At 48.0% G+C, this 24,940-nt stretch overlaps 1 protein-coding gene across 2 annotated transcripts in view; it reads left to right on the top strand.

Moving 5' to 3' along the window:
* Positions 1-1,167: 1,167 nt before the first annotated feature.
* The window catches only part of GRAMD2A (GRAM domain containing 2A), a 35,722-nt gene continuing 11,949 nt past the window's right edge, over positions 1,168-24,940 (top strand). For both annotated transcript variants that reach the window (XM_058541999.1, XM_058542000.1), the window contains exon 1: positions 1,168-1,240. In XM_058541999.1, the coding sequence (XP_058397982.1) occupies positions 1,200-1,240 (41 nt within the window). In that variant the 5' untranslated portion in view covers positions 1,168-1,199. The remainder of the gene's footprint in view (positions 1,241-24,940) is intronic.

Below are 24,940 nucleotides of genomic sequence, written 5' to 3'. Positions count from 1 at the left end.
AAGGGCAGTAAGCTTAATTCTTGGTTTGCCCTGCCCATCCCTTTAGGTCTTCCTGCAGTAGAGGCCCCCGATGCAAGGGGGGCTGTGTGATGAGAAGCGATTTTTCTGTGTATGTGAGGAGGATCAGCCCTGAGCTAACATCCATGCCAATCCTCTTTGCTGAGGAAGATTGGCCCTGAGCTGACATCCGTGCCAATTTTTACTCCACTTTATGTGGGACACTGCTACAGCATGGCCTGACAAGTGGTACGTCGGTGCGCACCCGTGATCTGAACCAGGGCCGCCAGCAGCTGAGCGTGCGCACTTAACCGCTAGACCACGGGACTGGCCCGGATGAGAAGAGATTTTGCTCCCAGTTTCGAGAATATTTGTGGACCCCTGGGTTCCCTTTGTCCCCGTTCTGCTTGCCAAGCCCTCCCTCCATGATAAAGCAGGGCCAAGGAGGTGGGAGAGGGTTGGAAGTGGAACTGAATCTGGCTTGGAGCTTCCCTTGCTCCTGACCACTCCCAAGCACCAAGCCCTACCTGGTGGGGGTAGGGGGAAAGGGGCCGGCAGGTAAGCTGGGGGAATAGGACCTTGGTCCCATTCTCAAGGCCCAGTTGTCACACTGCACCCATGCCTGAACTGTTCTGCCTCTGCTCCCCCCCTCTTGATTTCTGGCCATCTTCAGTCCCTTCGCAGACTCCTCCAAAAGCTTTTTGCCTGGGAGTCACTGCGAAGTTCTCAACTCTGGGAAAAGTGCACGAAGGCATACTAGGTGCGGGCTATCATGTTCAAAATCCCCTCTGGTGTTCCCTACTGTGTCCTCACTTCTCTGGTGTGGCGAGAAGTTGAAACCTAGCCTAGAGCTCGGTGTTGGGAGGGTTTGGAGAAGGGAGGGAATCAGTTGCTGCAGAGGGCACTGAGCTACAGGCTGAAGCGGAAGAACCTGGAGCGGGTCCAAGCCCTCGCTGCGAGGGCAGGAGTGTGGACCCAGGCCCCGGCCTCCGGTACTTTCCAGTCTGGAGGACCGAGGGATAGCATCTGCGCAGAGCTTGGGGCCGCACCTGGGTCTGGAGAGGGGGAAGAACGGCCAATGGGCTGGCCCGTCCCGCGCGGGCAGCCAATGAGCGGGCGGAGGTGGGCCCTCCGGGGAGGGCGGGGTCGGGCCGCGCTCTGTCCCCGCCGCGCGGTCCCCGGCGCTCGCTGGAGGCGCCGCGATGACCGCTCTGAGCCCGGTCGAGGCCGCCGAAGCGGGCAGGTAAGGGGCTGCGGGCCGGGCTGGGGGTCCTAGAGACCGCCGCGAGGGGACGCTGCCGGCGGAGCGGGCGGCCGCGGGGCCCGCTGAGTCTCGGCGCGTTCTGCCCGCCGGGCAGGCACTTCCCGGCGCCGGAATGAGGGCTCCGCGCCAGAGCTGCGCCGCGGGGGCCGGGCGCCTCCGGGGGCTGCGGGTGATCGCGCGGGGGCAGAATGCCGGCGTTGTGTGCGCTCCGTGCCAGGGGTCCGAACTTGGGGATGAGGGACGCCCCGGCGGCATCAGGGCGGTGGAGAGCGACCTCCTTGGGACGTCTCCCTTGGTCCACCACTACCCGCCTCCGCCAGCATCGCTGTTCATTCCTTCATTCATTCCCCAGCCGCACCGACCCCCAGTCCTCACTCCCCCCGCCCAAAGGCTGGAGCTTCCCTGCTGGCCCCCAGAGGGGTCAGCCCCTCTCGTCTCCCAGCCTGGTCTGCAACTGTAGCGGCCCGCGGCTGCCCAGGAGGCAGTGTGGAGCTGTCCTGGCACGATCGGCCACGCCCCTGCACCAGGCCCATCCCGGTCGGGCGGGCCGGGGCCGGTCTCAGCCTCGAGATGTGATCCAAAGTTGCCCTAGGAGGAAACAAAGTTCTTGCAGCTGAGGAAGGGGCAAGGAGGCAGGACAGTCGGGAGGTGGCGTTTCAGGTGACATCAAGAATTGTGGCCTCTGCCCCTTGAGGTCTTAGGGCCCTGTGGGTGGGATTATTTGGGGAAGATAGAGACAATGGATGAAGATGTAAGTTCCTGCCCTTGCCCAGGTCCCAAACCCCAAGTCTATGCGCTGGAGGGCAGCCTGGCACGCCTGGCCAGCAAGCACTGGGGCAGGTGGGATGAATGTGTAAGCCCTGCGCCCACTCCCCACAGGTATATGGAGCTGGCAGAATGCTTAAGGGCTCCCTCTGTTCTGTCCTCAAGAGGCTGGTGAGACTCTACCCAGCTGTCATTTGCTCTTTGCTTTGCTTGCCGCACTACCCCCACCCCCACCACTGCATGATTGTTTCTGTGCCCATCCTCGCAGAGATCAGGCTCCTAGGGAATGAGAGAGTGCCCTGACTATCTGTGATGTCTCTGCCCCATGTACACCTCTAGCTGGCTCTGAAGTCCAGCTCCTTTTAGAGCAAAGACGTATGGGGTTGCAGGGAGAGGTGGAGTAGAGGGTGTCTCCCATCCTGCAGTGAGGGGGCCAGTATGCCCCCTCCACAGTCCTCCCATCACAGTGGCTGGAGTCCAGTCCATGCTAGCAGACATTCTCAGGTTTGAGGTTACAATTTCCTAGGGTCAATTAAGCAGTGAGCATCTGTGGGGCAAATGAGCGGGTCTAGAGGGCAAAGCTGACGGGCTGCCACTGAGCTTCCAGGCGAGTTTCTGCTGGGGCCAAAGTGAAGTTCTCCTTCCTGACCTGCCTTTGGGAGAATTTTCTGAATAGCTTAGAGGGGAGAGCCCAGGCCCTATCCATGCCTTGATGTTCCCTGTTGCTTTCAAATTTCTGAGCTTAGGGGAGTCCTCAGAGCCTTATTGTAGACCAGAAAGGCCTGTGTGCCAATTCCTCCACCTAGGAGGACCCCCTGAGGTTGAGGTCAGCAGTGCTCAAGATGAGTTGATGCCAGCCAGCCACCCTGAAGCTCTTCCCCTGCCTGCTTGGCTCCGCCCAGTACTTAACCTGGTTAAGCCTTCCCTTTGGCCCTTGAATGCCACATACCATATTTATCAGACCCGTGTGAAGAGCCTCGCTCTGGGAGTCAGAAGTGAGTTCTAAGCCTCACGCTGTTCCTCCTTTGCTGCAACTTGGGACAAGTCAGGTCCCCTCTCTGGGCCTGCTTTGCCATCGTAAGGTAAGGAGATTGGACGGGAGGCTCCCTAAAGGCCTCCTCCATGCTGTCATTGAGTATATCTGCTAACTAGCCTGTCACCCTCAGTTTCTGAAGGTATTTTATTTCTTTACATAATTTCTTCTTTGCTCTGACCACCTGTGGAAAGCCGATGAAGTGGAGAACGGTGCGGCATTCCACTTTGGTGTCCAGGGTCTGAATCTGGGCACCAGAAAATAATTTTCTTTTCTCCTTTCCCGAGAAGTGAAAATAATTCCCCCCAATCCTGAGGCAAGGTGCCATCTCTGAGGCAAGTGTAAGTCTGGCATGAAGTCAGGCTTGGCCCTGTGCTGCTATTCACCTGGGCTGCAGGGCGTCTATCTGCCGATCTGCCGTCACCTGTTATCAACCAACCTTTGAAGCTTTGATTAATTTCCCAGCTGTTTACTAATGTAGGAAGGAAGGAGGAGGGGGAGGGCAGAAGCCCCTGCGAATGGAGATTTCCTGTGTAATTAAGAACTGTAACTGCCTCCCCAAGGAACGTCTGCCTGCTACAGCCCAGATTCCAGATGGAAGGCGTTGTTCCCAAGAATATACGCCTCTACAGGGCAAACTGGTTCCTCCCTTCTCCCACCACCAACTACACATTTTTATCAGTTTAGAAATGCTTGGTCATAATGTAGGACTGGACTGTTTTAATAACCTGTGGAGTCTGAACCAATCTTTTAAGTCCTAGTCCTAAATTAGTGTTTCCTCAGATGTTTAAAATCCACCAGAAAATCCCATTGTTAGTTTTTTAAATGGGCACCAGTTTTTGTCTGGCACTATTTTTTTTTTTTAATATGAAAGAAAAAGCACATAAAGAATTAGTTTAAATCAAACATGAATTGCTTTCCTCCTAAAGTGTTGACGTGGCACGTAAATGGTGTATTAAATAATTGTCAAAATCCTACTGCTGTTTCACTGCATCGGTGTCCCTTTTTTCTCTGACTTAGGGTTAGAGCAGCAGCTTGGGTGCTATGCCTGAGCAAACAACAGTGACTAGTTAGAAGATTGTCTCTCTCTCGCTCTTCTGCAGAAGAAGAAATTATGTATTTCTAATAGTGTTAACATTGATCAAATTACTCAAAACTTATCCATAATTACCAGGGCAACACAAAATGCTATTATTCTAAAATAATTTTTGAATTTTGAAGGACTACCCAGAAATTTTTTTTTAAATAACCTAATGACAATACCCCAGAGTAATATTCACCCTAGGCTTCCTTTATTACCAAAACAGTTGAACAATGTTTATATTTTTAATTGTTAAATCTTTTTTTTTTTTTGTGAGGAAGATCAGCCCTGAGCTAGCATCTGCCAATCCTCCCCTTTTTGCTGAGGAAGACTGGCCCTGGGCTAACATCCATGCCCATCTTCTTCCACTTTATATGGGATGCCGCCACAGCATGGCTTGCCAAGTGGTGCGTTGGTGCGCGCCCGGGATCCGAACTGGCGAACCCTGGGCCGGCGCAGCAGAGCGCACGCACTTAGCCGCTTGTGCCACCGGGCCGGCCCCTGTTAAATCTTTTTATTGTGGAAAATTTCAAACATATGCAAAAGGAGAGAGATAATATAATAAGCACCATGTGCCCAGATTCAACATTTATCAAGTCATGGGCTACGCTTGTTTCATATATAACTAATAATAAGTTATTTATATATGTTTATATTATATTAAATATATAACATTTAATATATATTTGTATTATAAATATTTAATATATAGATATACATTTATAGATATATTATAAATATATAATTATATATAAATGTTTATATTATATATAAAAACATATATGTAAGTCCCTTCTCCCTCACTCCTGGATTATTTTGAAGCAAATCTAAGATGTATTGTTTCATCCACAACTATTTCACTGTGTATCCATAAAATATAAGGTCATTTTAAAAATATAACTACAATACCATTTTCACACCTAAAAAATAACAGTAACTCCTTAAAATCATCAGATAGCTAGTCAGCATTTAAAGTTTCCCCATCATCTCATAAATCTTTTTGTACCTTTTTTAAATTTTAATAAGGATCCAAATGAGGTTTATACAATTGGTTGACACACAGAATCTATATATCTGTACCTCTACAATCTCTTGTAATCTATAGGTTCCCCTTCGGTTTCTTCTTTTTTCTTTCCTTGCAATTATTTGTTGAAGAAACCGGGTTATTTGTACTGTACTATTTTCCAGTTTGTTGATGTTGTTTAAAATGTTCCTCTGACTCCTGTATTTCCTATAAATTGGGAGTTGGATCTAGAGGTTGGTCAGATTCAGGAGGTTTTGAACACTTGAGGAAGCACATAAGGTCTGGTTATTTCTCTTTGGGGGTGTTAGCAGCCATTGGTGATTATTTCATTTAGACCCATTATTTCATTAGGAATTGCAAAATGGTATTACTCTAATTCTATCATGCTTTCATCATTTATTAGCTTGAATCTTTCTACAAAAAGAAATGTCCCTTCTTTAACTATTTGGTATAGCTAGTACTGGAAAGGCAGCATAAATACTTAACTCTTTCCTTTTATTTACAAGTTTCAAAAGAATGAGATGAGTCCCTAGTATCCACCTAAGGTGACCAATGAGTCATTTTTGTATTATTATGATATGGATTTAAACATATTTGATGTGTTTCAGTACACTGTAGACACCATTCTTTTTTTTTAAAGTAACATTTTATTTTATTGTATATATTCTATTAAATGATGGCATTAGATACATATCTGAAATATTTTATAATTTCTTTTTATTGTGAAATTTTTGTTTATCAGTCACCATATAAGTGTATCCCTCCTCCCATTGTGCCCACCCCCCACCCCCCTAGCCCCTGGTAACCACCAAACAGTTCTATCTGTCCGTGTGTTGGTTTGTCTTCCACATATGAGTGCAATCATGCACTGTTTGTCTTTCTCTTTCTGGCTTATTTCACTTAACATAATACCCTCCAGGTTCATCCATGTTGTTGCAAATGGGACGATTTTGTCTTTCTTTATGGCTGAGTAGTATTCCATGGTATATATACCACATCATCTTTATCCATTCATCAGTCGAGGGACACTTGGGTTGCTTCCATGTCTTGGCTATAGTGAATAATGCTGCAGTGAACACAGGAGTGCATAAGCCTCTTTGGATTGTTGATCTCAGGTTCGTTGCGTAGATACCCAGTAGTGGGATAGCTGGATCATAAGGTATTTCTATTTTTAATTTTTTGAGGAATCTCCATACTGTTTTCTGTAGAGGCTACACCAGTTTGCATTCCCACCAGCAGTGGATTAGGGTTCCCATTTCTCCACAGCCTCTCCAGCATTTGTTGCTTCTTGTGTAGACACCATTCTTGTTGATGCTCAATTGTCCCGTCTTTCTCCCATCTTCAAGTTGGCTCCTGAATCCTTGTGCCATGACCTCAGTCTTTGATGATTAGATATTTTAGGCTCATTTGTGCATTTCCTGCCTCAAATCTGGAATCAGCTATTTCTCCAAGGAGCGCTAGTTCCTTTCAGTGAGAAAGGGTATTTAGAGACGACAGTTTAAGCACCAGGGGTGTTCATTGCTAGCTGAGTGTTTATTTTTTAATCAGTTTTGGAGTTTATATTTTAAACACATTTTGTTGCTGATCAAATTAAAGTTGTATTTCATATCATTTTGGGAGTCACAGGCTACATTAAAAATCTAATAAAAGTGAAATGCTCTCTTTCCAGAAACATGTTCCTGTGTTCAGACACAACAATTTTGCCCAAAATTCCAGTTCAGAGACCCGCCCTATAACCCGTACCTGGCCTCCGGGGTCCATTAGACTGTTGACTGGGGTCCATAATGATGGAGGAAGACTTGAAAGGACTGGAAATAACCAACTGGCCCCAAGTAAAAGCAGCAAGTGGGAAAGTTAATGGGTCTTGCAATATCCAACCCAGGAGAAGAGAGGTTAGTAGTGGTCATAGCCCAGACTCTGCACTGGTCACACTAACAATGGAGATCTAGTCTTATCAAGGAAGGAACATAATGACCAAGTTTTGTTCCTTGGTGAAGGATCACTAGATAGAGCAAGGTCCATTTAAGTGTTGGAAAGAACCTTCTAATAATCAGGGCTTTAGTGACATACCTGATGGATGATAGTCACAGGTAGGCATACACTTTGAAATTCTTTGTGCCTAATTACAACTCCACTTTTTTTCACCCACTCAAATGTTTATTTCCATACACCAAGTTCTTTGATATGGATAACACTGAATAAGTTTTTTTTTTTTCTTTTAAGTCTTTCTCAGATATGCAGTCACTGTGATATAATAGGGAGAGCCTGAGCTTTCAGAAAGACTTGGATTCAAATCCTTGTTCCACAAGTTACTGCTGAGTTCCTACTGGCTCCGAGCCTCCCTTTCTTCTTCTATAGAACAGGGTCGCATCTGGCCCACTTCAGAGGTTCTCAGGTTGTATAATGCCGTGGTACACAGTAGGTGCCCACCAACAGTTAGTTTCCCTGCATTGTCTCCAGCTTTGAGAATCTGAGACCATGCCTCTGATGATTCAGCTCTTGGTCTGTTTTCCTTTTCAAGGTACAAAGTTCTCTTTTTTTTTTTTGGCGAGGAAGATTAGCCCCGAGCTAACATCTGTTGCCAATCCTCCTCTTTTTGCTGAGGAAGATTGGCCCTGGGCTAACATCCATGCCCATCTTCCTCCACTTTGTATATGGGATGCCACCACAGCATGGCTTGATGAGTGGTGCGTATGTCCATGCCTGGGATCCGAACCTGCGAACCCTGGGCTGCTGAAGCGGAGCACATCAACTTAACCCCTACGCCACTGGGCCAGTCCCAACAAAGTTCATTTCTTTTTTTTTGTGAGGAGGACTAGCCCTGAGCTAACATCCGATGCCAATCCTCCCCTTTTTTCTTGAGGAAGACTGGCCCTGGGCTAACATCCGTGCCCATCCTCCTCCACTTTATGTGGGACCCCGCCACAGTGTGGCCCAGCAAGCGGTGCATCGGTGCGTGCCCGGGATCTGAACCTGCGAACCCCAGGCCACTGCAGCGAGCACGCGCACCTAACTGCTGTGCCACCGGGCCAGCCCCAACAAATTTCATTTTTTAAAAATGAAATTTTATTTTGAGATAATTGTAGATTCACAGGCAATTTTATGAAATAATACAGAGATCTCATGTACCTTTCACCCAGTTTCTCCCAGTGGTAACATCCTGCATAATAGCACAATAGCACAACCAGAAAATTGACATCCATGTAATCCATCAGCCTTATTCAGATTTCACCATTTTTACATGCACTCATTTGTGTGTGTGTGTTTAGTTTTGTGCAGTTTTATCACGTGGGGATTTGGCAAAGTTCATTTTTAAAATCAAGGTTTCTGTTTCTGTTGGAGTCTGAGGGTTTGCATGTAAGAAGAATGAAGTTTTAGGAATTTGGAATTTCAGAGGTGTCTCTTAGTTAACATGGTTGTGCCCTTGGAACAAGTTTTTTTCTTGTATCCTTCTCCTTCTTCCTTTTTATTCTTTTCACCTAATGAAACTAGTTTGTTTATTGTAATCATAAAATTCAGGCAACTTACACAGAAAAGTATAAAGAAGAAAATAAAAAATACCTAAAATCCCAACTCATGGAGAAAAATATTGTTAGAATTTTGGTGATCATCCTCCCCACATATATTTTATCGTGCATGCTGTTCTATATAATGCTTTTTCCAAGTTGTATAATGCTATCTTTCCATGTTAATATAGACTTATTTTTAATAAATAAATTTTAATAAATAATTTGATATCATTTTAATAGTTACATAGCCTTCCACTCTATGAATAAACCATAATTTGTTCATGCCCTATTTTTTTTCTCTTCTAACTACACTTCAGTGAACATTCTTATACATTTAAATTTGTGTCCAATTATTTCCTAAGAATAAATTGTTAGAAGTGGAATTGATGAGTCTGACAGGTATCTACATATAAAATGTATATACCTTTTCCACACTGACCTACCACACAGTAGTGTGTGAGGCTGCCCATTCACCTACATGTTGATCAACAGTAGATATTATTAAACTTCTAAGCCTTTGAAATTTAATAAGTAAAAAAAAAAAGATATAATTTCTACCTTTTATTTTTAAATATCTTGATTGTTTTTGCTGATTTTAAAAGTATTACACTGGGCCAGCCCCAGTGGCCTAGTGGTTAGGTTTTGTGTGCTCCACTTCGGCAGCCCAGGTTCAGTTCCCAGGTACAGACCTGCATCACTCATCTGTCAGTGGCCATGCTGTGGTGGTGGCCCACATATCAAAAACAAAAAAAAAGAGGAAGATTGGCAGCAGATGTTAGCTCAGGGCGAATCTTCCTAAGCATAATAATAATGATAAATAAATAAATAAATAAAAGTATTACACGCCTGTTATAATGAGTTCAAACAAAACAGAAATTTTAGAGTGAAAAATCACCCCATCTTTCTCCCCCAAGATACAGTCACTATTGTTTGATATATACCCTTAAGTATAGATTTTTTTATTTTACAAATGGACTATATCTTACTAATCTGTACCTACTTTTCGTTAACACATTTTGGACTTTTTTCCATATTAGCACATGCAACTATACTCCCTTTTTTTAGTCATTTACATAGGATCTATTATATTGATAAAATATTATTTTGAAAAAAATATTATTTTGGCATTTCCACCTTTTTCCCCATAATTGTGAACCATATGAACATAAATTTTTGCCTACTTGTCCATTTATTTCCTTATACCAAGTGCCGCGAAATGGAGTTGTTGGATCAAAGGATTTGCATTTCTTAAGGCATTTGATATATGTCAGAAAGGTTAACTCAGTTTCAGTCTCATCGTGGGGTATAAAGAATGCTTATTTTCCACATCTTTGGTAATATTCAGCACTTAATTTTTAAATGTTTACCAATAAGATAGGTAAGAGAGAGATTTCTTCTTTTGTGACTTGCCTGTTCATATTCTTTACCCACTTTTCTATTAGATTGTTTACCTTTTTCTTATTGACTTGGATGAGCTTATTATATGTTAAAAATACCAAGCCTTTGTCCGTTTAAATTTTGATGTACGAAGGTTTTTAATTTTTATGCAATTAAATCTTTTAAGTGTTGTGGGTTTTATATCTTGCTTAGAAGGACCTTTCCTGATAGTTTAATATTTTCCTCTATTTTATTTTACCTCTTTATTTTTTTTATTATTATTTTTTTAAATTTTTATTTATTTATTTTTCCCCCAAAGCCCCAGTAGACAGCCACATGTCACAGTTGCACATCCTTCCAGTTGCTGCATGTGGGACGCGGCCTCAGCATGGCAAGAGAAGCGGTGCATCGGTGCAGGCCCGGGATCCGAACCCGGGCCGCCAGCAGCGGAGCGCACGCACTCAACCGCCAAGCCACGGGGCCAGCCCTACCTCTTTATTGATTTAGAAAATATTTGGATGTTTAGTCTACCTGAAATTTATTTTTGTGAATGATGTGAGGTACCTCATTGCCCCAATACCATTTATTGGACAATCCATTCTTTTCTTACTTATTTGAAACACTTTCTTTATTGCACAGTAAATTCTCAGATACCCGTAGACAATGTTCTGGACTCCTTCTTGTGTTCTATTTATCTATTAATCTTTCCTAAGCCAGTAAATACCGTCTATTTTAATTCCTCTAGCTTTGTAGTTTGTTCTGACATCTGGTAGGGCAAAGCCCTTGCATTAAATTTGGGATAAATGTGCGTCTTTAAACTTTGGATCTTCCCACTCAAGAACAGAGTTTGTCTCTCCATTTATTCAAGTCTTCTTTTATGTCATTTTAAAAATGTTTGTGGTTTTCTTCTCATCGATTTTCTACATTTTAAAAGTTTATTCTTGGATCTCTTATATGTGTTGTTGCCATATGAATAGAATCCTTTTCCCAAATATATTTTATAACTGTTTATTGCAGGTCTACAGAGAAACTATTGATTTTTATGTTGCTCTTGTAACCACTAAACTAATAATTAGCTCCATAAGAGTTCATTATGTGTCTATCCCCGTCACAGCTCTGCCTAGCCCAGTGCCCAAATGTAAGACTATCCGGGCCACTTTCTCATGGTTTTTCAGTTGATTGTGTGTCCCCTCGGTAATGTTCCCATCTTTCAAATAATAATCATCTCTTTTTAATATATAAACCTTTTATTTCTTTTTCTTGCCTTTGTGCAATGGATAGAACCTCTAGAACAACACTGAATAGTGGCGGGCACTCCTAGAGGGTTTCCACCAGTTAGACAATCTGGGGTTCTCCCTGGAGGAAGAGGTCCCAGGACCCAGCAAACTCTGGTCATTGCTCAGGAATCCGAACCCTTAGCTGAAGCACAGCTTGGGGGAGCCGAGGTGGCCGGAGCCTGCGGTAGGGCGCCGAGCCCGACCCTGCTTGGGACGTCCCAGATGCAGGCCAGCTACCCGGTTTGGTGCTGGGCACCAATCCAAGAGGGCGTCTCGGATGGGGCACGGGCTCCCTTTTCAGGGAGGCCAGGAGGTGCGTGCGCGGCTGCTGCACTCGCAACAGCGCCCCCAGTCTGCGCAAGCTTTTGCTCTCACGCCCGAGGACCTACCAGCCCCCACCAAAGGGTGGGCCGGGGCCAGGCCGGCGGGCTCTCTGGCGCCGGGGCCGCCGCCTCCGGGAGCTGGCGCTAAGTGCTGTGCTGGAATTCTGGGTGTGGCTGCCCTCTCCGCGCCGGGTGACCCTGGGCTTCCCAGCCCTTCCAGAGGCAGGCGCAGAGAATGGACTTGCCGTGCGCAGGCTGTGGCAGACACGCACCAAGGGTGGAGAGTCAGGTGAGGATGACTGGGGAAGGGTGGACCAGGCAGTGAGGCTGCGAGCAAGGACAGCACCCCTCCTCCCCAACGGCAAACAACCTCCTCAGGGGTGTACAATCCCTTCTCCTTCCCATCCTCCGTGGTCTTTCACTGGGAGGAAGGCAGGATCTGAGGTTGGTGTGGCCCTGAGCTGGCCAGTGACCTGGGCTTCCAGCTGTGCTCAACAGCATCCTCGCTTCTGCTCAGAGGCCTATCCCCTCTCCATCCCTGGGATGTAGTCACCTGCCTGGGAGGGAGGCAGGAGGAACAGGCCTGAGTCTGGATTCAGATTCCCACTAGCGCACCAAAGTTGTCCTGGCTGAAGCTACCAATCCTCTCCATGTTGCTAAAGTCAGTGACTGCCTTTCAGTCTTCCTTCTACTTGGTCTGTCAGCAACTTCACTGGCCCACCTGGGCGACTCTCTCCTAATTTCTTTGGGGGAACTCCTCTTCTTCCTCCATGCAATCTAAATGTTGTGGTTCTTCAGGTCCCAGACTTCTCTCCTCCTCCTCCTCCAAGATATAATTCATACACCATAAAATGCACCCTTTTAAAGTGTGCAATTCGGTGGTTTTTAGTATTCCCAAAGTTGTGCAACCATTATCACTAATTCCAGAACAGTTTCATCACACCAACAAGAAACCTTGTACACATTAGTCACTTCCCATTTCCCGCTCCCGGCAGCCCTGGCAACCACTAATTTACTTTGTGTCTCTACGAATTTGCCTATTCTGGATGTTTCCTATACATGGAATCATACAATATGTGGTCTTTTGTGACTGGCTTCTTTCACTTAGCATCATCTTTTTAGGATTCATTCATATTGTAGCATGTATCAGTACTTCATTCCTTTTTATGGCTGAATTATATTACACTGTATGGATATATCATATTTTGATAATCCATTCATCAGTTGATGGGTATTTGAGTTGTTTCCATTTTTTTTTTTAATTGTATTTATTTTTTTTTCCCCAAAGCCCCAGTAGATAGTTGTATGTCATAGCTGCACATCCTTCTAGTTGCTGTATGTGGGACGTGGCCTCAGCATGGCTGGAGAAGCGGTGCGTCGGTGCGCGCCGGGGATTCGAACCTGGGCCGCCAGCAGCAGAGCGCGCGCACTTAACCGCTAAGCCACGGGGCCGGCCCGAGTTGTTTCCATTTTTTGGCTATTATGAATAATGATGCTATTAGCGTTCTTGTACAACATTTTGGGTGGACATATGTTTTCAGTTCTCTTGGGTATGTACCTAGGAGTGGAATTGCTAGGTCATATAGTAACTCTGTGTTTAACCGTTTGAGGAACCACCAAACTGTTTTCCAGAGCAATAGCACCATTTTATGTTCCCACCAGCAATGTATGACGGTTCCAATTTCTCCATATCCTCACCAACATCTGTTATTGATTATAGTCTCCTAGTGGGTGTAACTCATTGTGGGTTTTTTTTTTTTATAATTTTATTTATTTATTTTTTTTCCCCCAAAGCCCCAGTAGATAGTTGTACGTCATAATTGCACATCCTTCTAGTTGCTGTATGTGGGACGCGGCCTCAGCATGGCCGGAGAAGTGGTGCGTCGGTGCGCGCCTGGGATCCGAACCCAGGCTGCCAGCAGCATAGCGCGCGCACCTAACCGCTAAGCCACGGGGCCGGCCCACTCATTGTGGTTTTGATTTGCATTTCCCTGATAGCAAATGATATTGAGCATCTTTTCATGCACTTATTGGTCATTTGACATCTTCCTTGGAAAAATGTTTATTCAAACATTTGCCTATTTTTAATTGGATTATTTGTCTTTTTTTCTTTTTTTTCACTTGAGGTAGATTAGCCCTGAGCTAACATCTGTGCCAGTCTTCCTTTACTTTGTATATGGGTCACTGCCACAGCATGGCTGTCCAGTGGTGTAGGTCCGCGCCCAGGAGCTGAACCCGCAAACCTGGGCTGCCAAAGCGGAGCACACCGAACCCAACCACTACATCATGGGGCCGGCCCCTGGCTTATTTGTCTTTTTATTGTTCAGTTGTAAGAGTTCTTTTTTTTTAATTTTTAATTTTGGTTAAAAAAAACACTTGTAATATAAGATTTAACATTTTAACCATTTCTAAGTTCATTTTTACAGTTAGTATTGTTAAGTATATTCATATTGTTATGCAACCAATCTCCAGAACTTTTACATCTTGCAAAACTGAAACTCTATACTCATTAACTCTTCATTTCCGCCTCCCTCCAGCCCCTGGCAACCACCATTCTACTTTCTGTTTCTATGAATTTGACTACTCTAGATACGTCATATAAGTGGAATCATACAGTATTTCTATTTTTGTGACTGGCTTATTTCACTTAGTATAATATATTCAAAATTGTAAGCATTCTTTATATATTCTGGATACTAGCCCCTTATCAGATATATGATTTGCACATATTTTCTCTCATTCTGTGGGTTGTCTTTTCACTTTCTTGATGATATCATTAGCAGCACAAATGTTAATTTTGATGAAGTTCAATTAAGCTTTTTTTTCTGTTTCTTGTGCTTTTGGTCTCATATCTTAACAGACCGTTGCCAAATCAAAGGTCACAAAGATTTACATCTATGTTTTCTTCTAAGAGTTTTATAGTTTTAGGTCTGACATTTTTGCATTAATTTTTGTATATGCTGTGAGATAGGGGTCCAAATTAATTCTTTTGCATGTGGATACCCAGTTGTTCCAGCACCATTTGTTGAAAAAACTATTCTTTCCCCCGTTGAATTGGTCTTGGCACACTTGTTGATAGCTTCTCTTCTTTATGTACCCCCTTTCCCTGGAGGATCTTCCTAGCTCCTGTACTCATCCATAGACCAGTAACTCAGAAATTTATCCCTCCAGTCTGGACCTTTCTTCTGAGCTCCTTACTCTCATATAGCTTGACATCTCTACTTAAATGTTTCTCAGACATGTTCAAGACTGAATTCATGATTGTTTCCTCCAAATATGCTCTTTTTCCAATACATTTCCATTACATTTTTCTCTGTTTTGTCTCAGTAAAACAGCAGTATCCTGCTTGCTTAAGCCAGAAATCTAGAGTCACATTTGACATTTTCTCCCTTATGCCCCACATCCAACTGATCACCAAGTGATGTTGATTCTTTTTGGGAATATATATCCTAAATCCATCCCTGGCCCTTCATCACCAATGCCACCAAGACAGAAACATCATCTTTCTGCTGAAATACAGTCTTCTAACTGATCTGTCTCCATGGAAAATATCAAACATATACAAAAGAAGAGAGAGTTGTAGGGTGGACCCCTGTGTATCCATCACCCAACTACAATAAGCACCAGGTTGTCCTATTTTATCAATACTCACCCTCTATTCCCCCTGCCCCACCTCCATTGGCTTACGTTGGAGCAAATCTATGTATCAGAGTGATTTCTTTAACACACAAAGTTGATAGTGCATTTCTCTGTTTAAATCCCTTCATTGGTTCCCCATTGCTTTTAAGATAATGACCAAAAGCTCTTACTCTTACTGGGGTTCACAGGGCCCTTCATGATCTAGCCCTGCCAACCTCTCCAGCCTTATTGCTCACCACTTCACTACTCACCTCTACCCTCCAGACACAAAGGCTCTGTATGTTCCTCATAGATGCCACACACCTCTGGCCTCAGGGCCTCTGCACATCATAACCCTTCTACAATGACCCCTTCCCAACTAACCCCCACCATCTGATGAGCATCCATTGGCTATCAGCTCAAATGCTGCTGCTGCTTCAGAGAAGTCTTCCCTGCTCTCCACGGTTGAGTCAGGACTCCCTGATAGGGGTGCTCCTAGGACGCTGTGCTTTTCCTTCATAGCCTGTATTACACAGTTCTAATTATGTATTGATTTTTATAAATATTTGTTCATGTCTGCCCCTCCACCAGGCATTTTGGGGATAGTAGCTCGCCTTATCCCTCTTGGTATAAACAGCACTTACACAGAGCTGAGCGAATAGCAAGCATTCAATTGGTGTTTGTAGGAGGGAGGCAAAGAGGCCAGCAGCCCTTTGAGGACTGTGCTCCTGCCGGCCTCTCCTGGGATGGGGGTTCCTCTGACCACAGAGGCCCACTGGCCATCTGCAGGTCACCCAGTTCCTGGCTCTGCTTTGTTTTTCTCTCAGACAACATTTGCTTACCATCCTGGGCTCAGACTTTCTTGCCCCTTTGCAGAGGAGTCCCTGAGGCCCAGAAAGAGAGAGTGGCTTCCCCAAGGCCCCTCTGCAGAGAGAGGTACTTCCAGGCCTGCCTCCTTGTCTTCCTGTCCCCATGCCCAGGCTCTTTCAGGACCCTGAGTCCCCTGAAACCTGCCTGAGCCCTGAGAAGAGCATGGTGGGTCCACAAAGCCAGAGTGATTCTGAGGTGGGTGTCGCAGGGTGGTTGGAGTAGGATCTGCTGGCTGGTATCCGTGGATGGACAGAGTTGACTTGTCCCAAGAGTAGCCACACCCCCTGGCAGCCTCGAGTGGGGGCGTCTGAGCAGCTGAGGCTGTCCGTGGGCCCTCCCCTCAGCAGGCCTGGTGGAGGGTGGCCACCAGGAGCACAGGGGTGCTCTGTTTCTTAATGAATGCAAGTCTGTTTTTAGACCTGAATGACCAGCTTCTTGTCTGGAAACAGCCAGGCCCCAAGTGGCCTGCCAAGAAAAAGTGGTCTGTGACCAGATCCAGGGGTGCCAGCTCAAACAGATGGGCTACTACAGCAGTGGGTACTACGGGACGAGGCTAGCGACAGGCGAGTCAGTCTCTGCAGAACCAACCACTGCTCCGTGGTGTGGCCTGGGCTTCGTAGGAAATCCTGGATATCCCCCGGAGCAAAGCTTCCCGGATTCAGCTGTTTGTCCCGTCTGTCTCCCTAGTGACAGTTCTCACTCTGCAGACCTTTGAGCTCTGGCCAGGAAGGGGGCAGCAGCTGCTGGCCTCAAACCTCTGGTGGTTTGAGGAAGGTGAAGGGAGGGTGGGATCTGAGCATGGCTGGCCCTAAGCTGTGGGAGTGCCTCCGGGCCCAAGATGGGTGGGAGGCTGGCACTGGGTGTGGCCCACGTGTAAAGAGGGTCCTGCTTGCAGCCCTCTCTGGCTGTAGTCCCGGGGAAAGATTCAGTCACGCGGGACATGTATGGAGTTTTGTGGGTGCAGTTTGGGGCCCGGTGGTGCCACCATCCCTGCCTCCCATGGGGAGCTGCACCTCTGGGCATCCTTCATGGGACATGATGGGACGTGGGGCCAACTCAGCTCTCACTGGTGCTGGCAGGGTGTGTGAGGCTCAGTGGGCAAGGCTGTGAGGGCTGGCCCTTCCCCAGGGCTGGGCCGTGACCTCTCAGATCCTCACAGCAGCCCCGCAGGTCTGCAGGGTGGGGAGGGGATTTCCCCATTTTATAGAGGAGCCAACTCAGTGGGACGTGACTGGGGGCCACTCAGAGGGCTAGGGGGCCAGAAGCAAACTTGAGTGAGTTGCTGTCACTCCAAGTCTTGTGTCTGTGTCCCGAAGCCCCACTGCTGCTGAGCAACCTACACAGAGGAGCTTTTCAGGTAAGAGCATTTGTTTATTCAGTATACAGTTATTGAGCACTTACTGTATGCCTGAAGCTGTTCAAGGCCTTGGGGTAAGAGATGAATAATTCAGTCTAGTGGGGAGAAAGCCACATAAACAGGCAGCGCAGCAAAGGAGGATATCTGAGCAGACCGTGTGTGGACACAGGGAGGGAAGGGTCTGCTCTCCCTGGAGGTGCAGGCCAGCCAGGCTTCAGGGAGGAAGAGGGACTGGGGAGTGAGAACAAGGGGGACTCCATCTAGGTCAGCAGCAGGGTGGATAAGCAGGACCCAGGCAGAGCTGGGACAGGCAGCTCATTAGCACACCTCCTGAGTGCAGGAGAGGAGTCAGCCTGAGCACTTCGCTCCTGAATTCCATCCCCATGAGGAGCTGGGCCTTTCTGGTGTGCTGAGAGAGCTCAGGCCTGGATGGGAGGTCAGGGAGCAGGGAAAATGAAGACTGGGGCCCTTTAACCAGGGCTGGTCCAGTCAACCAAGCAGCTAAGGGCTGGAAGGACCCAGGGGTTTCTGAGATCCCTGTAGGTAGGAGTTCTTGTTAGCACCAAAGCTCATAGGGGTCCTTGTTCAGGCTGGATCCAGCCACCTCCAGAGGGCTAGGCCAGCCCACATCTCCTCCTGAGCCACTAGCTCTCCCAGTTTGTTTGGTTCTTTGAGTAGAGGAGATAAAGGCTTGGGGGGTGGGGGTCTGACCAAGGGAACCCAGAGGGGCCCCTGTATGGTCATCTCAGCCCAAGAGACCCCCCTCTCTCCCTCCTCTAGACCTCATCTACTGGGGCCTTTTGAGAGAGCTAGGGCCTGGCCCTGCACTCAGGGAAAGCTACAGGAGAAGGCAGAATTCCAGGGCCCTTGAGCCCTCCAGGCAGTGTGCCACAGTAGAAAGAGGGCACACTTTCAGCCAGACTGGAGTTTGAATCGAGCTCCACTACTTTCCAGTTACGTGGTCAGGAGCAAGGTGCTTTACGTGGGCCTCAGTTTCCTCATCTGTATAATGGGGTTGATGCCATCTCCCTTGCAGAACTCAAGCTGAACTGAGGATTAGAGGAGATCATGAGCCAGATCTGTTCACCTCCTTTCTCCCCAAGGGCTCCCTCCGCTAACAGCGCTTGACTTGGTTTGAACAGAGTCCTTTCCCCTTCCTGGCCCTGAAGGCTCCTTAGGGGAGCCAGGTTTGGGTGTCAGGCAGACCTCCATGAAGTCCTGGCCCTGACAATGACTGTGTGTGGGCAAGTCACTGAACCCAGCTGAGCCTCTGTTCTCCCCCTGTGAAATGTAGGTAGTATCACCTGCCCCACATTAATGGCCTAAACGACATCACATGTGTGCCCTGGTTTGCGTTCTTTGGGCAAACCAGGTGTGGAGGGTTCTCGTCTGGCTGTGAGTGCTCAGGCCCTGGAAGCAGAATTGAAAGTTAATGGGCAGCCAAAGGGAGCGAACTCGCTCTGCTCTCCCAGACCGGGGGATTGGCCCACAGCCCCTGCCTCTCTTTGCACCCTGCGCCCTCTACTCTCACTCTAGACCCAGTCCCCGATGCACGCAGAGATTCTGCTCCAGCATACCTGCAGCTCTCTGCTGCCTGTTCACTGCCTCTGGCTTCACTTCACATCTTGTATTTCCCAGTTAGGATTCATTAGAAAGGGAATCTGATGGGCCAGCTCATCTTTTTACTCTCAAGACACTGCCGGTGAGCTCGTGGATGGCTTTACTTGGGTCTGGAGCACACCATGGTTCTGTCGGCTGTGGCCAGGATCATTTGGTACAAACTGTGACATCTTGGGCAGCAGGGCCTCTGGCCTTCCACATCCTTCATTTCAAAGGTGCCGTGGGTGGTAAAGGGACACTAAGCACGTTCCTGGCCCAGATGTTCCCAGAGCAGCTCCTGGGAAGTAGGGTTTGTGACAATGCTGAATGCCTGCCCCTCCTTGAGTCCTTTGCCAGGGTTGCTGAGAGGGACAGCTGGATTGGAACCCAGTGAGGGGCCCCCCAACTCACGGAGCCCCACTCCCTTACACTCGGTATGGAATTCAATCATGGGATTTTTCTCCCCTTTTCTAGGCAGTAGAAATGGCAAAGCAGCTGTCCTAGATATGGAATATTAGCTTAGAAAATAAAAAGTGAGGTAGAGCTTCTGTGTAAGAAATACTAGAATTATTTTTTGCAAAATAAGACTACCTTTTATCTTCAAGTCTCAGCATATTGATGATGAGCCTGACTCCACATTATTCCAGTTTCCCTTCGAGGAGGTCTTATCAATCAGCTTCTGGGCTGTGTGTTGGGACTGTGTTCCCAAGAGAAGGTAGGGAGGCTCTTGGGAAGGACATGGTGTGGTTCACAGCGGGCCTCTGCCACATGGGAAAGCTGGTCTTCTTACTTCCTTGGCACAACCTAGTAAATGTGCTGTGTCCTTAACAGATGAAGGAAATCTCTATTAACAATGTGATTCCTCATCTTGCCAAGGATGTTCCTGGAACTCCAGAGGGGCAGGGCGAAGGCATAGGAGGGTCAGAGCCCAGGAGGGAGGATTGGCCTTGGAGACCAGGAAGTATGCTTCTCTCTCCGAGCCACAAAGAAAGGAGGGGTGGGGGCAGGGTCCATTCAGTGGTTTCTTAACGCTGGCTACGGGTTTCAAGTCACCTGAGAGCCTTTAAAAGCCTGAAGCTGAACATACGCCTACCTTATGACCCAGCAATTCCAATCCTAAGTGTTTACCTGTAGAAATGAATACCTGTGTCCACAAGACAGGTATGGGAATGTTCATAGCACTTTTGTAACAACCAAAAACTGGAAACTGCCCAGATGCCCATCACTAGCAAAATGAATGAATCAATTGTAGTATGTCCATAGAACAGAATTCCAAACACTCGTGAAAATGCACAGTTTACACTACGCGCAACACTATGGATGAATCTCACAAATGCATAATGAGTATGTACAGTGTGATTCCACTCATAGAAAGTCCCCAACGAGGCAAAGCCAATCTGTGCTGTTGGAAATCAGGGTGATGGTTGTCCTTGAGGGTTGGGGGTGGGGGTAGGAGGCGGCAGTGAGACTGGAAGGAACAGGAGGGGCTTCTGAGGGGTGGTTTCCAGGGATGTTTTGTTTCTGAAATGTATTGAATTGTACGCTTATTTTACGTGCACTTTTCTATATGTAAATTATACTTCAATAACATTTAAAATATGTAGTTACCTAAATCCTACCCCCAGAGATTCTGATTTAATTGGTCTGAGACAGGACTCAGCCATCATTTGTTTATTTAAAGAGCTCTGCAGGTGATTCTGATGTGTACCCAGCAGGCTACACATTGGCATTAACAGGTGGGTCTCTTTTCTCTGTGAAGTAGATGGTGAGCTGTGTGCTGAGTGAGGTGGAGATGGGGTGAGGTGGGGTGACGTGGGAGGAGCAGCACCAAGTCCAGGCCGCTGAGCCCGAGTGGCTGACGTTCCTTCCAGGACCGATGTCCACTCAGCCCTGTCTCTAGATGGCTATTCCTGTGGTTTCTGGGTTTGTACTCTCAGGGGCCTGGTGCTGAGACGTACTTTTTGGAAGAGAAGGTCTTTCCTTGGAGCTCACTGTGTTGCGGCCCAGCGTCCTAGCTGGCTGCAGGAGAGGGTGGAGCTTCCCTGGGCCTGACCTGGAGAAGAGCTGGCAGGACCCACAGGATGCTCTAGTATCTCAGGTGTCCATGAAGAGTCAACTTGGGAGAGTGTGGGTGCCTCCCAGGGGAGGAGAACGCCCGGGGGCCCACCTGTGACCACGAAGCCCCAGCTGGCTCAGGCTGCTGGGCCTGGCTGAGCTTTCTGTTTTAGCATCGGCCACAGCACTGGTGCGGCCAGAGGCTTGGAGGAGCCCTGCAGCGAGGTTTGCCCTGGGTTTAGGAAGGGTCGGGTGTGGGGAAGGGGGCTGGGTAAGCTGGAGGAGTGTTACTTGGGCATGTGACATCCCAGGGGAGTGCGGCCAAATGAACACTGCAGTGGGGGCAGCAGGGGCCAGCCTGTGCTTTCCCTCAAATACCCCAGCCCATCCTGTCTGGGCCACTAGATCCTCTTCTGTATGTCTTCTCCCTCCCACCTGAGCGGCCCCTTTGATCAGTCCACCACATGGATGAGTGCCTTGTGGTGCTGGGCCAGGGCTGTCTGCCCACCACTCCTCTTCTGGCTGGGGCTCCTGGAGGACAGGGCCGTCTGTGGGTGACCCCCATCAGCTCCTGTCTGCCGGCCCTCCTCCCCTTCCTGCTGGGCGCCAGGCTTCTCTGTGCCCCTTCACTCCCACTGTCTTGCTCTTCTTCCCTCTTCCCTCTGGGAGTGTCGTCATCTCTCTTTCTCTGTCTCTCCTTCACTAGTTCATTTAGCAAACACTGGGTGTCTGCTGTGTGCTGGGGATACAGAGATGTATAAGACACGCCCCTGGTGGAGCTCAGAGTCAACTGGGGGAGACAGGTGTGTAAACAGACAAGCACAGTCTGATGTGGTAAGTGCTGGGGCAGCAGCATGAAAGAAGGGACAAGGGACCACAGAGGAGGGACTGACCAGCTCTATAGGGGAGAAACTGCGGAAGGCTTCACAGAGGAAGTGACCTTTGAACTGGGGCTTGAAAGATGACCAGGATTCCCCAAGGAAGATAAGCATGGGAAGGAATTCCAGGTGGAGCAAACATGCAGGGATGAAGGGCTACTGTGGTGAGGAAGCAGAGGGGCGCGGCTGAGCTGCATGAGTGAGGCTGGAAAGGGAAGCAGGAAGGTCAGGAAGGCCAGCTGAGGATGTGAGAGGGAACTAAAGAAGGAGGGTCAGCAGGAGAGGGGCAGGATCAGATCTGGGCCCCAGATGGCTCTGTTGGCCGTGTGGATGCGGGAGCAGGCCAGATGTGTGAGGAGAAGGCTGGGGCAGGGTTAGTTAAAAGGGTGTTGCAGCATCCAGAAAAAAGACAATGGTGGTCTGGGCTGGCACGTGTAGCAGGAATGGAGAAAGTAGATGGTATCATGGGCTAAGTTGTGGTAAGGCTCTCAGGGCCTTGGGGACTGATGGATTGTGGTGGTGGGGAGAAGAATGAGTCCAGGATTTAGGTAACTTTGGAGGATGGACCCTTTCAGGGATATCGGGCGCTCAGAAGGAAGCAGGTTGGGGGGATGATGCTGAGCTCACTTTGATGGATTCATCTAGGTGGCAAGGATGAGGTGTCAAGGTTAGAGATGTAGATTTGGGAGTGTCTGCCCGGTGGGAGAATTTTGAGCCTGGGGACAGCATCCAGAGCAGAGTGCACGTGTCACGTGTCCCCTGGGGCCTAGTCCATGAGGTCTGCGGGAGGCAGCTTGACTCTTGCTTCTCTGGGTTACCTGCTCACTGCCTCTCTCTCCCTCTCCTACCCTCTCTGTCTCTCCTTTCTTGATGGGCCTGACTCCTCTCCTGACATCTCTATCCCTGCCCTCTCAGCAGCCCTCCAGGCTGGGCAGGCCCCACACCGGGCTCATGGTGTGATAAGCTCAGTAAGTATTTGTGGAAGGAATAAAGGAATGGCAGGTGGCCTGAGTTCCCTCACCGGCCAGTGAGGCTTGAGGGTAGGGCAGGCACCTGCTGTGTCCTCCGGATAGGCATTCCTGCTTCAGATCAGGCTCAGCAGGGTGAAAGCATCTCATCTGAGTTTTCTAACCTTTTCTACCCCCTTTAACGTCAAAAATACTGGGCTTCCCCTGCTCCATCCCCTTCATGACAATAAGAATATTTTTTGTGGCTTTTTCTTTTCTTTTCTTTTGCTAAGGACGATTTGCCTTGAGCTAACATCTGCCAATCTTCCTCTTTTTGTATATGAGCCACCACCACAGCATGGCCACTAACAGACAGTGGTGCAGGTCCGTGCCTGGGAACTGAATCCCAGCCACCAAAGTTAACCACTAGGCCACGGGGCTGGCCCTTTTTGTGGCTTTGATTGAAAAAAATAGATATGGATTTGAAGACCCCTTGATATTAACTCCACAGTCTGCACGTGGATGTGGGATAGGAATGGATGGGCAGGGGGTGTAGTTCACAACCCACAGAGGAAGAGCAGCTAGCTCGAGGAACTCTCTGTGGGAATGGACGGAGGCTGCCAGCAGGGTGGGGGGACCCGGGCTGAGCTGGGCTGGTTCCCCACTCTCCAGCTCCCTGCTTGTGAAGCCTCCTTCCTGGCCCTCTGGGTGGGGCCCGGCTGGTCCTTGGGTGCCCCCCAACCCCCACCCCACCTGACTGGTCCGTTGGTGAATGCTTGATGACCACTCCACACCAGATACTTTTATCTGGCATTGCTCCCATTTCTTTATTTTCACTCATCTAAACAAACACTATAGGGGGGGAAGACTAATTATAGTAAAAAGTCCGAATTGAATATAATATTGAAAGCAGTGCATTTTGGCCACAGGAGGGTCTCTATACCAACAGCATTATCAGGAGGGACCGACTCGAATGGATGGACATGAAGGAACAGCTTGTAACCATCCTGTTGATCACTAGTAAAGGGGTTGCTTTTAATTTGAAGATATTTGAAAATCATGCATTCCCAAGTGACTCCCATTTATTACTGTTGTTTTCTTCATGGAGATGCTGTGGGCAATGGGTACGGCCTTTTGTTATTCTCATGGTCCATCTGTCCTGTAGCTTCTGCTCTTTACCTCACTTACGCTGGCTGCACACAGTCATTCCTCAAACATTCCCCGAAGGCCTGCTGCATGCTGGCATTGCACTGGGCTCAGGGGGTTCAGGGATGGAGAAGGCAGTCCCTGATGTCCTGGAGCGCCTGGAGATGGACAGTTAGAGCATACCGCACAGTGTGATCAGTGTGCCATGAGTGCCTGCAGCAGGGACCCCTCACTAGGCTGGGGGAGGGCCGAGGGAAGGCTCCCCTCCTGGAGAAAGTCACATTTGGACTAAGGATGAGTTTGGTTTGGAATCCATTCAAAGGCATGGTTATGGGATCCAGGCAAGATCAGAGTCCTATGCAGTTGGTAAGGCTCAGCTTCCTTTTCTCCAGGAGCCCTTCTGTGACTCTGTCACTCTATGGGATCTAGGTATCCTCTGAGCTCCTGCAGCTCTGACAACTTGAATCACACTCTCCAGTGCCTGAGTGACAGGCTCCCTGCCTCTGAAACCACAGGCCAAGCTCCTTCTCCTCCTCAGGCTCCTGTTTTATCCCTGCTCCTCCAGGCTGGAGTGTTCCTTAGAGCAGACTGCATGCCCTTCTCGTCCCTGTGGCCCAGTGGGCTCATGGGCTTCAGGGCTCCAGCTCTCTCAGGGCTCAAAGGTTTGATTTGTACATGCCCCGCCTTAAGGGCCTCTCTTACACAAAGCACTTACACCAAGTAAGGAACAGAGAGATGGAAGAGGTGGATGGAATCTACCACATAAATTAAACACAAGTACAGGAACAATACCAGACAAAACTAAAAGGCAAATGACAAA

The sequence above is a fragment of the Diceros bicornis genome, chromosome 5 (assembly GCF_020826845.1).
Source record: "Diceros bicornis minor isolate mBicDic1 chromosome 5, mDicBic1.mat.cur, whole genome shotgun sequence".
Lineage (NCBI taxonomy): Eukaryota > Metazoa > Chordata > Mammalia > Perissodactyla > Rhinocerotidae > Diceros > Diceros bicornis.
This window is presented reverse-complemented; position numbering and strand designations above follow the sequence as displayed.